The sequence below is a fragment of the Melampsora larici-populina genome (genome assembly GCF_000204055.1).
Source record: "Melampsora larici-populina 98AG31 unplaced genomic scaffold MELLAscaffold_13, whole genome shotgun sequence".
NCBI classification, from domain to species: Eukaryota; Fungi; Basidiomycota; class Pucciniomycetes; order Pucciniales; family Melampsoraceae; genus Melampsora; species Melampsora laricis-populina.
Window position 1 is genome coordinate 480,919 of NW_006768777.1, and position 14,614 is coordinate 495,532.

Here is a 14,614-nt window from a genome sequence, read left to right on the forward strand (position 1 = left end):
ATCTGAATATATCATCGTTCACAGAATACTGATTTGTTTTTTCTTCTTCTTTATAGTCATGGGTTCATCATACAAACCTGAAGTTTAAAACATAACACATTTATTGCTTCTGCTCATTTGAGAGATTCGATTTTATCTTATGGACATTCACCTATTCAAAGACAAAAACTGTGGATCAAGGTTGAAAAGATCATTGAAGGTAATTCGAATGTAAGAACTAAAGTTACAGAATCACGTGGTGAAAGTTTTAAAGTTTGGGAATGGATCGGTTTGTCCTTTTTTCAAATCTATCTCTGTTTCTCTTTATGATTTTAACTTATTATTTTTTTGATTTTCATTGGGTGGGGTTTTTTCTAGGGAGTTATACGGGTGATTTGAATTTGAATTCATCACCTGTTGGGAAATATTCGGCTGGATCAAATCAAAAGTCAGTTGGGAATGCAAAGGGAGAGCCAAGACTGCAAGAAAGTCAATTGAAGAAGACACCTTTCCTACGTGTCGGTAAAGAGTCAAGTCGTAGACGGCTTGGGTTTGTGATTGAACAAATCGCACGTGGTGGACGAAGCGATAGGATCTTGAATCCACAGAATGAGCGATACTACAGCAAATTTGAACTGTTCTAACATTGATCTTAACAATCTCAGACTGGTCGTGAACCTTCGGAACTTCCACAAATCGATTATGAGATGCTTGAGGGAAGTTTGAAGATGATTGAATGGCAGAAGAGAAAGTGTCAGTAGCAACAGCTATGAACTTGGGTGAGTCTGATCTTTTCCTCTCCTATATGCTTGACAGGATCAGTGTAGCTGATTCTTTTCTGATTGATTAGCGTATGACACCATCCTACAACGTAAGCAAAAGAATCCGTTGTCGGCTTTCTTGCTTTTGCATGAACAACGTGATACGACGACTAAACCTCAGATGGCTCTGGTCATGACTCGGGCTGAGGCCGCAAAGTAAGTACAGAAATGCGATTAAGATGGAAATTCTCTAGATCCGATTGACAAATTGTGTTTTTTTCAATAGTGTGCCGGTATATACAATCGGTTGGGGCAAAGTCCATAGTCCCTCATGTCTTTGGCAACTTACAAATCATGCTGGCGGTACTTATACTTATGACAATGATCTGTATGAGATCAAGGATACACTTACAGGCTTTATAGGTGGCATGGTGAGCTTGACCCAGATCAATTGAAAAGATCCATACGTTTCTGATATCGTGCTTTTCAATCCACAGATCTTGGTCGGAGCAACCAACGCCAAACTTCAGATCAGTGTACCATAACATCGATGGTTCAAGATGAAAAAAGTCACAGGTGTGATGACCTTTTTATTGTTAGCCAATGGACAACATGTGGATATCGATTTGGGTGAAATGTGATATGGTGAACGAAGAGAAATTTTAATGAAGCGAAGATGAGAGATGGTGCAGCTGGGCATGATGCCTCATCACCAGGCGGAGGTCCAAATAGCCTTGGGTTTACTGGTACAGATGCATTCTTTATGAATAGTGTGGGAGGTTTGAAGGAGATTGGCCGCGATGGAGGATTAGGAGCACATGATTTTTATGATGCAGAGTTTGATCAACCAAGTGATGATGTACCTTGGTTGTAAGTCGATGCTTTGTATCGAGATCCGATTGCAGCCAAGACTGCAAGCAGGCTGGTAAGACCAGTTCTGCTGAGCATCACCATTGTTCCACCTCAGCCCCTCGCCAATACTAGAGCATCTACCGGTAATGAACAAGGGATTGTAAGGCAACGGATCAAGCTCCTAACCTCTGACTCACTCACTCAAGCTTTAGTCTTAGTATCACATCGTATGGAGAGGCAGGCAGGTTGTCTACTCGAGGAAACTCGGCACATTGTTCATACATTACTTGGTAATATACATCCTGGTAGTGAACGACCAAGGGTAAGTAGTCTAAAAAGAAAGAAAGCAGTAGAACAAAGACCATGAGAGAAGTCCTAACAGGATGTTTAGAAGATATTGAAACAGTGTTAGTTGTAATAGAAGATTTAGTCAGGATCATAGAAGAAGATGATGAAAATGAAACCAACATAGCTAGACATCAATTTGATTCATATGAACAAAATTTAGCTGCATAACAAGCAAATGTACTTGAAAGCCAATCATCTTGGACAGGTAGAACTTTGACTAAGAAAAGTTTTTGGAAAGCTGATCAATCTATGATGTTTTATTTAAAATGTATGCATTTGACTTGATATGTTTGGCTGATTGATTGATTTGTTCATTAGGCATTACATTATATATACAAAGATAGTGTGGAAGGTTTTGATTGTGTTTTGAAAGTGTATATATCTGATACCTTTTATATTGATACATTTTTTAAGAGGAATAGTTCAGGATGAATGATTTATATAACACAGGTTTTTTTATACTTTGTTTTGATTTCCATAGTCTTCTGTTTTTGTTTTTGTGATTCCGTCATTTACAACACCTTTTTTTGTTTTTGTTTTTGTTTTTGTTTCAATGTTTGCTTTTATTTTCTGTTTATTTACTTATTATTTTGTTTGAAATTAAGAATACTGATTTTAAATTTAAAAATGATCCTGATATGTATATGTTGAATTGTATGAAGTGTTAAACGTGCAGCAAAGCTTACTGTGAATCGGGAAGCGGATAAGGATGGGGATGAGGGCATTGAAGAAGATGATGAGCCTGTAGGAGTTGATGATGAGGCTCTGGACATTGGACCTGGTGCAGAGCAAGAAGGTGGTAGATCAGGAGCAGGAGAGAGATTACAATCAGAAATTCAAGATGGGTCTGAAGAAGGCTCGGATGATGATCAAGACATGGCACTACACCAAATGTAATCTTTACCCGGCGGTAAAGAAAACTACTGACATAGAAAAGTCCTGAGGCAACAGGAAGAGAGCTAAAAATCTGAAAAAATATGCACCTTGTTCCTAGATGTTGGGGCGTCATGATGAGTATTTTTTTGTATTTTACACGCAGATATTGGTTTATGTACTAACAATAAACGCTGAAAATCATCAAAAACTCACATGTAACAATACCTGAAATTTGGGTCATGAGTATGAAGACAATATTTTGTGGTCTAAAAACTTCAATAACTTTTGCAATTCTGCTCCAAATAACTCGATTTTTGGTTCATTCAAAAGCTGAACTATTCTCCTTCACACTTCATAATGTTAGTAAGGTGCCATCTAGTCATTTAAACACTCTACATATGTTCAAACAGTTCTGCATGAATTGCTCTGTAGGATCTTTTTTAGACCAGCTACAGATGTGATGTCTCAATGAAAAATGTAGAGGAAAGGCTCACCTTTTTAATGCACTTCAAATCGAGTGATTTGATTCAGAACTGCAAAAGTTATTGATGTTTGAAGATTCCAAAATCCTGTCTTCAAAGTCAAGGGCCAAATTTCAGGTATTGTTACAGGTGGGTTTTTGATGATTCTCAGCCTTTATTGTTAGTACATTAACCAATATCTGTGTGTAAAATACAAAAAAATACTCGTCATGACGCCCCAACATCTAGGAACAAGGTGCATATTTTTTCAGATTTTTAGCTCTCTTCCTGTTGCCTCAGGACTTTTCTATGTCAGTAGTTTTCTTTACCGCCCGGTAAAGATGACATTTTGTGTAGTGTGGGTAACAAGAAGGTTTCTAGACCTTCAGCAATTGAAAAGCAAGGGTGATTTCTGATTATATTTCTTCAGATGAAGAAGAGAAAGAGGAAGAATCTACACCAATCAACAAGAAAATCCAAGTCAAAGTAAACAACAAGCAGTGAAAAGATCAAAAGTAGCTACTAAGAATCCTATGACTATTAAATAAGGAAGATCAAATGAAATTTTAGAAAGTGAATTGTCAAATGGAACCACAACAAATAAAGATCATCCACATTCAACAAAAAGAAGAAGTCAAAGTAGTCAACTTGGATGTGTTTCAATTCCAAATAATTCACCTTGTAATTCAATTAATCACTCATCTTCTTAACAAACTCGATTAAATCACAGATCTCACTTGTTTCTGTTATGATCCCTAATTCCAGGAGGAAAAGAAGTGATCAGAATGATAATGAGATGATGATGAAGTAAATGAAACAGTTGAATTTGGAATTGAAGAAAGTGAAGGTAGTAACAAACAAAAGGTTGGGAATGGAAAAGCAAAAGGAAAGGGAGTTCAAAGGAGCGATGATCAAGAAGAGGAAGATGATGATGATGATGATAATAGATCTGGAATTAGTTTGGCTGAAGCTAAACGTTGAGATCATAGAGTAGTAAAGAAATAAAAAGAGGAAAAAAATGGGTTCATGGCTTTACGCTTTGAGGGGGTTTGTCGAATTTATTTTTGTTATATTAGACTTGTTCAAATATCAAAAAGAAATGTAGAGGAAAAGATTGAGAGCGCAAAAATTACAACTTTGTTATTGCATACAGCCTGTGCATGGAGTGTATGAGATGTACAAAGCGAGAAGAAGCGAGTCAATTTTTATTTGACTCTCAGATTAGAAAATGGAAAAAAATCTTGGTTTTTATCCCGTAGAATTTATTAGTGTTTCATGATGTACTGGAAAAGGTAGTAGTTTATTCTTATATAAAGTATATATATTTATAGCATCTAATGACACATAGATTTTTTTTTGTATGTTTCATTGATCTTTTTGAAAAAAGGGAAAAGAGGATGTGATTTTATATAGTTCTTATTGAAAAAATTGGTATGCTTGGTATTTTGATTGAGTTTTCAAAAAAAGAAGTGATGGTATAATTGTAGATTTGGGTTTGGATGAAGTTTTAATATGATATGATGTGATATAATTCTTTCTGAAAAGAACCTAATGAGAACAAGCTTGACTTTTCCATTCTTGCACTTTATGGGAGTGCAAGTCCAGGTTTAGCTGAACCAATTCTTATTCAACAATGTACACTCTTCCATTTCCTCCACAATTTTTGAAGATATCAGAATTCAAAGGTTTTTTTGAATTCGGTTTGTGAGCCTGAGGCAAATCTCATGTAGCGCTTGAAGTTGAACAAGTGAGAGTCATTCCAGGGATTATCCAGAGCCGTGCCTCAAAATATTACATACATCCGCGGCAGAGACAACTTCAGGTAGCATTCAATTTCAAACTCAATGAGCTGTAAGCCAAACTCTTTTCATCAGATGAGTGAGTACCATCTACAGAGGTTCATCACACGTTGTGTTTGGGCAAGTGATTCATGAGGAAAAATGGGCCTGGCAACTGGATTTTACTCACACCAACTGGTTTGCAAGACTGCTTTAATATGCCTCAAGGCTTGTCATCTTGATTTATATTGCAGGTTAGAATAATGGTCACAGCCTTAGATAGTTGCAACTTTGTAAAACCCAAGTGATATTTCAGGTGAGGAATCAAATGCTAAGCAATTCCTTTATTATGCCGCAATGATCACGCAACACAGTTTGACACCCCTTGAGATCTACTCTGATTAAAATAGGTATATAATTATTATTCTTTCAACATTGTTGTACCCCGCCTTTCTTGAGGTTTATCACCAGAGTAATAGACTGACTTGGAATTTCTCTGAACTATCAGAGGAGCTTCTATCTCCATATGTTCATATCCTTGGGAACCAAACACTGTATAGATCCCCAGACTCACAAGAACACAAAAGTAAATTGTCTCAAACTCAAAGACATCATTGTGGGTTTGGCAGGGTGGGTGATCATTGCCACAACTCAACATTAGGGCTTGGTGAAGCAGGAGCAATATAACTGGCAACTAAGCTAAGTAAATGGAACATGGGAAGCAGTGGGAGCTGAATAATTTAACTAAATAAAGCTGTACACTGCCATGGATCAAAGGAACTACATTTGCACTACCACATGACAGAGGAAGCAGGTCAAAACAGGTATCTTGAGTGCAATGCCACAGGCCACTATTCAGTGGTTGCACCTACCTAAAAATACAAATCCCTAGCCGCGGCGCCCGCCGCTGATTTGCTAGTTCCCTTCTACATCCCATTATTACGAGTTATTACCTTATCTTCCCTTATTAGTTAAATTCCCTTATATATTCCCTTAAATATATGAAAGTTTCCCTACTCGTCGAATCATTAGTAGTTACTTTATTCCCTTTACCTTTCCCTTAAATTCCCTTATATATTCCCTTAAATTCATGAAAGTTTCCGTACTCGTTGATTCATTAGTAGTTATCGATTATCCTTTCTTAATTTGATCTATTTCTTAAACTCGTCTTGTGTTCTTTTCTTCAAGAATTCTTACTCAATATGTTTCATTATCGCTCGTCGTTTAGTACTTTTATCATGTCTCAAGGCAACACTAGCGAGGTTCTTTCACGAACCACCACTGTTGATTTAACCTCTGAGCCGGATGCTGCTAATTCCACGATTTCGGATGCCGCCCTTCGTTCAGCAAGCTATGTATGGATTCACTTTGTCAAGCTACAAAACCGTAAGATCAACAAATGTCGTGTTATTCTTCCTGACGGAGCCACCTGCGGCAAGGAATTGAAGCGCGACAACACCGGAAGTACCAAATTGATGAAGAATCATCTCGAGATGAAACACGGAATCCGAGATGCCAATCTTCCAAAACAAACTGACATACTTGCTGCATTCAAGAAAGTGAAGACTGATCATATGGTAAGTAATCTGTCTTTCCGTTGACCTCAAAATAGTTCACTGACCGTTTGTTTGTTTATTAGCGTGTTCTTGATGCTACTAGCCTTATGACAGCAGTCTCGTACTTCCTTGCCGACTGCGACCTTCCTTTCTCTGTTGTCGATCAAAAATCCTACCGAGAACTCTTGACTCTGTGCAATCAGCAAGTTAATGGCATGCTTGTTAAAAGACACTCTATTGCTCAACACACTTGCAAGGTTTATTATTATTATGAAGAATACATCAAAAAGCAGTACTTGTCCGTTTCCCCAGCTATAGCTATTACTCAAGACGCTTGGACATCACCCAACAATGTCCCCTACATGTCACTCACTGGCCATTTTATCACGAACGACTGGAAGTTGATGGACATCACGCTTGGTATTGCCAAAATCAAGGGTAAGATTTCTTTTTAATTTTTATATTTCACAATTTCACTCGTACATTCCTTGAACTGACTCATCACTTTCTTTTCCCAGGTGCTCATGATGCGAACACGTTTGCCAATATAATCCACGAGTATTTGACCAAATTCAGCCTTACTCGAAAGTTGACTGGTATGACAGCAGACAATGTTGGTACAAACGCTGCCATTGGTCGAAAGCTCAGCACTTTACCTGAAATAACATTTGATCATACGACTCAAGTCCACGGATGTGTCGCGCACGTCATCAATCTAGCAGCCAAAGAAGGCCTCAAAGAATTCGGCGAAGTTACTGACTTTGAAGAAGGGCAACATCCATCTAACTCGATGGACGTGCGCAACCTTGTAGACCCTCCGGATGTTCATCTATTTGATCTCAAAACGATTTATGCCCGGTGCCATGGACTCGTCAAGACAACCCGGTCCAGTCCCCAGCGTGCTCAAGCTTTTGCCAACGTTGTCACAATGGTTCAACAGCTTGCTGACACACTTGACAATGACGATACTCCTCGCGTCGTCGATCCTTGAGACTTGGACGCGGTTGATTACATGATGCAGGACTTGAACCACGAGGAACCTCAAGCTACGCCAAAACCTCGTGACGGTGCTGCGAATCGATTGGTGCCTGATGTCCCCACCCGATGGAATTCCTCTTATCATATGTTCCGAAGGATGCTCCGATTACGTCAAGCTTGTGATGAATTCTGCAAAGCCCAAGATTTCAAAAAATTTGCTCTTTCACCCGCTGAGTGGGACTATGTAGAACAGATGTGTGATTTCTTAGAACCACTTAGTGCAGCAACTGAGATGCTTTGTCGATCCAAATTCCCAACAATGCAACAAGTAGTGCCTATGTACATTGTGGTCATTCAAGGACTCAAATCGGTCAGTATCATCTATTCTCTGCCCATCTTCACTCTATTTGAAATATTTCAACTAATGATAATGATTTCATATCACAGGTGGCTCAGAAATACGATCACAATCAATTAATTCCTGCGTCGAAGAAGATGATTGTGAAGTTGGAAGAGTACTTCAAGAAGGTCCTTTCAAAACCAGGCCCAATCTGTGCCACTATTCTCGATCCTCGTCTCAAACTTCAATACTTTCAAGTAAGTCATGCCGCTATTCTCATTTCATCTATTTAGTATGTACTGATATAACTTTCAAAATAGGACCGAGAATTTATTATGAGTGATTATGATCTACTCTTGTCAGACATCAGAGGGATGTTTGAAAACAAAGCGAGGAAGTTTGAGGATGTTGTACCCGAGGTTCAAGAAACATCAACCAGAAGGCCTACCGCTTCAACTCATCAGTACTTTGATGATGCGATATACGGAGATCGCAACAACAATCGTGATCGATCTATTGCTACTGAGATCAGTCGCTATTTGTCCGAGCTCACCGAACCACGAGAGTCAGATGTTTTGGCCTTTTGGAAAGCACGTGAGGACATCTATCCTGCGCTCGCCAAGATGGCCATGATCTTTCTAGCGATTCCAGCCACCAGTTCTCCCTCCGAGGGGGTTTTTAGCAAGACTAAGAACATCTTAGGCCCTCAACGTGCTTCCCTCTCTTCTCTTAATGTGGAGGTGCTTTTGTGCCTTAAAGATTGGTACCGTTCCTTTGGTCCTTTATTTATTGTAGATCGCGAGGAGGAATCTTGAAATTCTGCTTTCCAGCAACTAGTTTTTGTTTTTTCTTTGTTATTTTCACTGTCTCCTGCCTGTCTTCCGCTCTGCTGTTATCTACCATACAAGACACAAGATTTAAATCCCCTGAAATGCAATTATCCGCCGGGTTACCCAGCGGAACTTAGGTTTTCCCAAACTCTTGCCTGGACCCCGACTCGCGGGGATCCCCGAACCCTTGCCCGAAGACCGGACCGAACGGGTTACCCGTCGAGTACCCGGTCGGGGAGCTTCTTCGGGGCTCGGGCTGAACTGCTCAGGCTGAACTGTGGAAGCCGAGGGAGCGTAAGCGTATCAGTCTCTAGGGAGACAATAGACGACCGAAAGACAACCAAGAGACTAAGTACCGAGTAGACACTGAGAGACACCACTACCCGCAGACACAAGCACCAAAAGAGATGCATCTCAAGAATGTAAGATGCATCCCAGGGATGCAAAGTCTGATAGTCACCTTTTATGGATAATCAAGGGAGGGGTTATAGTAATGAATGTTGAACTCTTCAACTCAAGTTGAACTCTTCCAGCGAGTTCACTGACATCTCATTGACCCTCAAACATCACGATGTGGAAGTTATCAACAAGCTTTCCAATCCTTCAGAACCCGCTTGATAGGCTCCCCTATCCAAGACCAGGCATCCTCACTGGTTTTGGCTGCCCAACGTGTTACAAGACCTCAACAAACAACAAGCAACCTTTGGAGTATACAAAACGCGACTAAATCTTCAAATTGCAGATTGTCCCATATCGCTGGGATGGATTTCAAGCGGTTGGCAATGCTTTTGAAAAGCATGATTGCAAAAGATAGAAGAAAACGAAAACGATAGCGACGAGGTTGGATGGGATTCGACTGCGAGTCGGATAAACGCAGGGGTATGTATGTACTGCTTCAGAGCATCTCCAACGCGGCTGAATCCGAAAACACATACAGGTAATTTATCTCCTCGGCTGGACAGCTGTATTTTTTATTCAGCGACAGCGCCCTCCAGCGCACTACTGAAGTTCATGCTCAATACCTCTTGAGGTTCAACCCACGTCACCCAAAGTCCCTTTTTGTCCAGACGTGAGCAGCCACCTACCGATCTTATTATCACAATACGTAACGAGTTCGACGTATGGACAATCGTTTTAGTCATCAATTGGTCAAAAACCGTTGGGATACTGGGATTCAGAATATTTGGCCAGGTCAGCAAATTTGCTGACCTGGGCCTGGGATTGTGTCAATACCCAAAAAACAAGTTCGCACCATGGGTCAGGTGTGAGACCTTGCCCTCGGCGCTGGAGGAGGATTTTCTGAATAACGCCTGTACACGTTACATTTTTGACATAAACGTAACCTTTAGTCATTCAGATTGGGGCGCGTTGGAGTGTAAAGGACTAATAGTCCTCACTCGAAGGAATCTCTTGAAGGCTCTTTCTCGGAGGGAACTGAGGATCAAATGCCACGTAGTGGACTTTGGAGTTTCTAGAACCAACGTATAACTTATATTTCTAGCTCTAGCTCCAAAGATAATGAATACGAGATCAGCTCGAATTCCCTAAGGGAATGAGAAATACAATGATGATGAAATGAAATAGAAAGAAAGTATATATAGCAAGTGCTCACCTAGCTCCAAAGATAATGAATACGAGATCAGCTCGAATTCCCTAAGGAGCCAGGATTGCGTGCGAGGAAACAGAATGAAATATGAAAAGAGGTTAAGTCTTAAGTCTAGGTATCTGTACTACTAAGTAATGATGTGTACATCATTACATTCTCCCCCCCTACAAAAGGCTTTATGTAGGTATGCGACGTGAGATGAGCATGGAGTGGGGGAAAATGGATGAGAGGTGTAAGAGAGAGAAAGAAAACAAAAGGTGATAATCAAGGCTAATGCGGTCGGGGTCCTGTTGAGGTAAAGTGTGTTGACCCGTGAAGTTGACAAAATAAGCAAAAGAAAAAATGAAAAAGAGAAAAAAGGAAAAGAGAGAAAAAAAGATAACGAGAAAAAAAACAAGAGAAAAAGCAACAATGGAAAACCAGATGTCCGCCAGTCAAATGTCGCCGTATGGTCTGTAAAGTGATAGTATGCAAAGGTCCAATTCGATGCTCACAGCGTGGCCAAGGTAATGCTTTTACAACAACGACGTAGAAGGCCCGGCGGTGCATACAAAGGTGAGAACTTACTTTTGGTCATTTGACCCATACGTCAAGTTCTCCGGTTCCACGAAAAGTTTGAGCTTGCAAATATTGAAGACGTTATGCCGCTTGTCACCTTCTGGCAAGTCAAGTCGAATGCTCTGACCGTTATTGAACGTGTCCAACACTTTGTAGGGCCCTTCATAGCGCTCCTTCAATTTGTCGACGCCGCCTGTGTGCCTGCCTCGCCAGTCACCAGAGTCTAAAAGGACCCAGTCATCGACCTTCACTGACACGTCTGAATGGCGTTTGTTGTGATGAAGTGCTTGTACTACTCTACTGGCCCAGAGATTGTCACGAATTTGAGCCCAGGTACCTTCACGTTGACGAAGCCAAGTTTCGAGGGCAGCCGGTGAGCCGTTGATGGAATCCTTGGAAGGGAAGAGATTGGGACGGCGTCCAAAGATGGTCTCGAACGGCAATAACCCAGTCGCTACGTTGACCGCACTGTTTATCGCGAATTCAACCGAGGGAAGCGACTCCAGCCACCGGGTCTGACGTTTCGACGTGAACGTCCGTAGAATCTGTCCCACTGTCTTGTTAGTCCTTTCGCTCCGGCCGTCCGCTTGAGGGTGGAAGGCTGAGGAGCGGTGGAATGAAATGTTGAGCCGTTCCATGAGTGACTTCCAAAACTTCGAAGACCATGCTTTATCGCGATCACTGATGATCGTCGAAGGGGAACCAAAGGTACCAGACCAGGCTGAGAAGAACCGGGAAGCAGTCTTTTCTGCAGTGTCCGTTTGGTTGGTCGGAATGAGCCTAGTGAACCCCGAGAGGCGGCAGGTGCAGGTGAGAAGCATGTTGTACGAGTTTATTTTGGGCAAGGGTCCAACAAAGTCGATGGCGATATCCGACAAAGGCGTGAGCGGAACCTCCGGCGTCCTCATGCGTCCATTAGGTAGTGACGTCCGAGCCTTTGTTTTCTGACAAACCTCGCAGGACTTAAGGCGTAGTTCGACATCCTTGCTCATCTTCGGCCAGAAGAAATCATTTCGTAGGATTGCGACCGTTTTCAAGACGCTGAGGTGACCTACCCGTCGGTGTGCTTCGTCAATTAATTTGGTGCGTAAATCATTACCACTCGGGATCAGGAGGCGTCCGTCAATGAAGATCAAGCTATCGTCAATGTAACAATCGTCGCGAAGCGGTATCCCATCCACAACGGCATTACAGAACTTGTCTGTTGCGTAGCCGTGGAGGACCGATTGGCGGAAATCGTCTGAAAAGTTATGTGACATCGCCAGGGCAGCTATTGTATCAACTCCCGTCTGTGAGTCTTCGATATCCTTCCGAGACAAGGCGTCTGCAACGGTGTTGCCCTCGCCTCTGATGTATTGGAAATCCAAATCGAAGTCCGCTAGTTGCTCAAGCCACCTGGCTTGTCGTTTACTTAGTGATTGTTGTTTCATCAGATATGTAAGAGAATGGTGGTCACTCATCACGTTGACCTTCATTCCCAGCAAAAGCATCCTCCATTTTTGTAAAGCGTGCACTACCTCGAGAAGCTCCTGTTCATGGACGGGGTAGTTTCGTTTGGCAGATGACATCTGTCTTGACTCGTAAGCTATTGGGTTAGCTCCTTGCCAATCCTTGCCTTGAAATAATGCCGCACCCAAACCTAAACCACTAGCATCAGTGAACAACCAGAGGGGGTCTGAGGAATCAAAATTGATGTTTTTTAAGCACAGAAGCATTGTCATTATGTGTTTAATATTTTGAAACGCTGCCTCTTCAGCCTCACCCCATTTGAACTTCTTGGGATCCAGCTTGCTGCTTGTCAAAGGAGTGAGTTTGCCTACGTACTTCTCGAGTCCTGAAATGAACTTCTTCATCCATTGTACTGTCCCGAGAAACTTCTTAACTCCCTTTGACGACTTAGGCGAAACCCACGTGCGTATCTTTTCAACCTTCTCTTCATCCGGCTTGATCCCATCGCCCGAAATGACATGTCCCACAAACTTGATCTCTTCTCGAAATAATTTCGTCTTCTTACTGCTGCAGTACAGGTTTGCTGCACGTAGGCGGTCCAGGACTTTGCGAACGTGTTGCTCATGTTCTTGGACGGAAGAGGAGAAAACGACAATGTCGTCAAGGTATACAACACACACTGTGTTGATCAGATCCCCAAGCGCCTCTTCAAGTCGGGATTGGTGTGTCGCCGGTGCTTTGGTCAAACCCATAGGCATTACACACCACTCGTAGAGTCCCCATGGTGTCTTCACGGCTGTCAGTGGTATATCAGCTTCACGCATCCTGGTCTGAAAAAACACATTTGTTTGATCCAAAATAGAAAAAACTTTGCCTGTAGCCACCAGTCTGACCAACTCATCCACATTAGGAAGAGGTGAACGGTCCCTTACGGTCACACTGTTCAAGGTGCGGTAGTCACATACCCACCTTGGAAGTTCGGAAGGGTCCTTCTTCGGGATAATAAGGCTAGGTGATGCGTACTGGCTATAAGACTTTCTAATACGGCCTGCCGCGACGTGTTGATCCACAAGCTTTCGCCAAGCACCCATGTGCTTCGCCGGGTAAGGGTATTGCCTTTCGTTGATCACCGCGTTAGGGTCCGTGAGGATGATTTTATGTCTGATCTTCGAGGATGGATCCTGCATCTTCTCTGGGAAGGAGCCATCAACAAACTCGCCATTAGCCTCTGCTGCCTCTGACAAAGCTGGAATGTCCATTGGGAAGACATCTTGATATTCCTTCAGAACCATACTCTCAATCACATTCCACGGCGTCATTTTGTCGCTCAGCATGGGCTCATTCTTCACCTTAAGCTGAGTCTCCCACTCTTTCCAACGCTCAGTCTCTCTTCTCTCTTCATTTGCAGCTACATCATTGGCTACTGACTCTTCAAATTGTTTCTTTAATTTCAATTCGTGCCTAAAATCCTTCATCATAGTACCTGAAATTTCACTAATTACAGCTTTTTTTGCGCAGGAAACAGAGAGTTCGTGACGAGAGAGGAAAGGGGAACCTAAGATGATATCATAAGAGCTACCCAGTTGGCCAATCTTTGCATAAGTTCTTTCGAATTCCTGACCAGAGCCTTGATGGAATAACGGGACAGTCGTGAATTCTGTGAGTAAAGGAGCTTGTCCTCCTGGCTCCAACGCTAGGCCTACGATGGTCGGCTTAACAAGGCGTCGACGTCGAAGTCCAAGAATGTCGACCATTTTTTCCGAGATCAGATTGGTCTCAGAGCCTGCATCAGCCAGTGCACGAATCAGTGTACCGTTGCAGGTTAGCTCAAGTATCACCGTTGGTAATGAGACCGGCTGATCCACGCACCCTTCTTCTCCAGGTACGATCACATCTTCGCCATTGTCCGCTATCTCTTGTAGCTCACGTTCAATCTCTTCATACGCCGCTACAGTCACAGCATCGTACTCGGGACAAGTGGTCGCCGCGACGTTCGTTCGAGCAGGTCTGCCAGCAGGTGGTTGTGTGGGACGTCCTGCGGTGGCTGCTAGGCGAGCTCGTGGCGGGGTGTAGTTTTGAGGCTTGGGTGGCGCTTTGTATCCCGGCGGGAAGACGACCCGTTCTTTTGAGAACGTGCCGGTGCATTGTTTGAATTCGCTGCCGCACTGCTTCCTGCAGAAATGACAGAGCCCCATGGAGTCGAGGTATGAATTAATTTTCCAGTAAAAAAGTTGTTTTCGTT

General features: G+C 42.4%; 1 protein-coding gene across 1 annotated transcript; it reads left to right on the forward strand.

The window, feature by feature from the left end:
• Window positions 1-58: 58 nt before the first annotated feature.
• MELLADRAFT_105344 (uncharacterized protein) lies at window positions 59-3,825 on the forward strand (the record flags this gene model as incomplete). Its single annotated transcript, XM_007408588.1, has 11 exons — window positions 59-62; window positions 125-268; window positions 358-497; window positions 645-732; window positions 830-956; window positions 1,027-1,171; window positions 1,396-1,591; window positions 1,616-1,914; window positions 2,259-2,314; window positions 2,603-2,785; window positions 3,714-3,825. The coding sequence occupies 11 exons, from the start codon at window positions 59-61 to the stop codon at window positions 3,823-3,825; spliced, it is 1,494 nt and encodes a 497-aa protein (XP_007408650.1).
• Window positions 3,826-14,614: the final 10,789 nt, after the last annotated feature.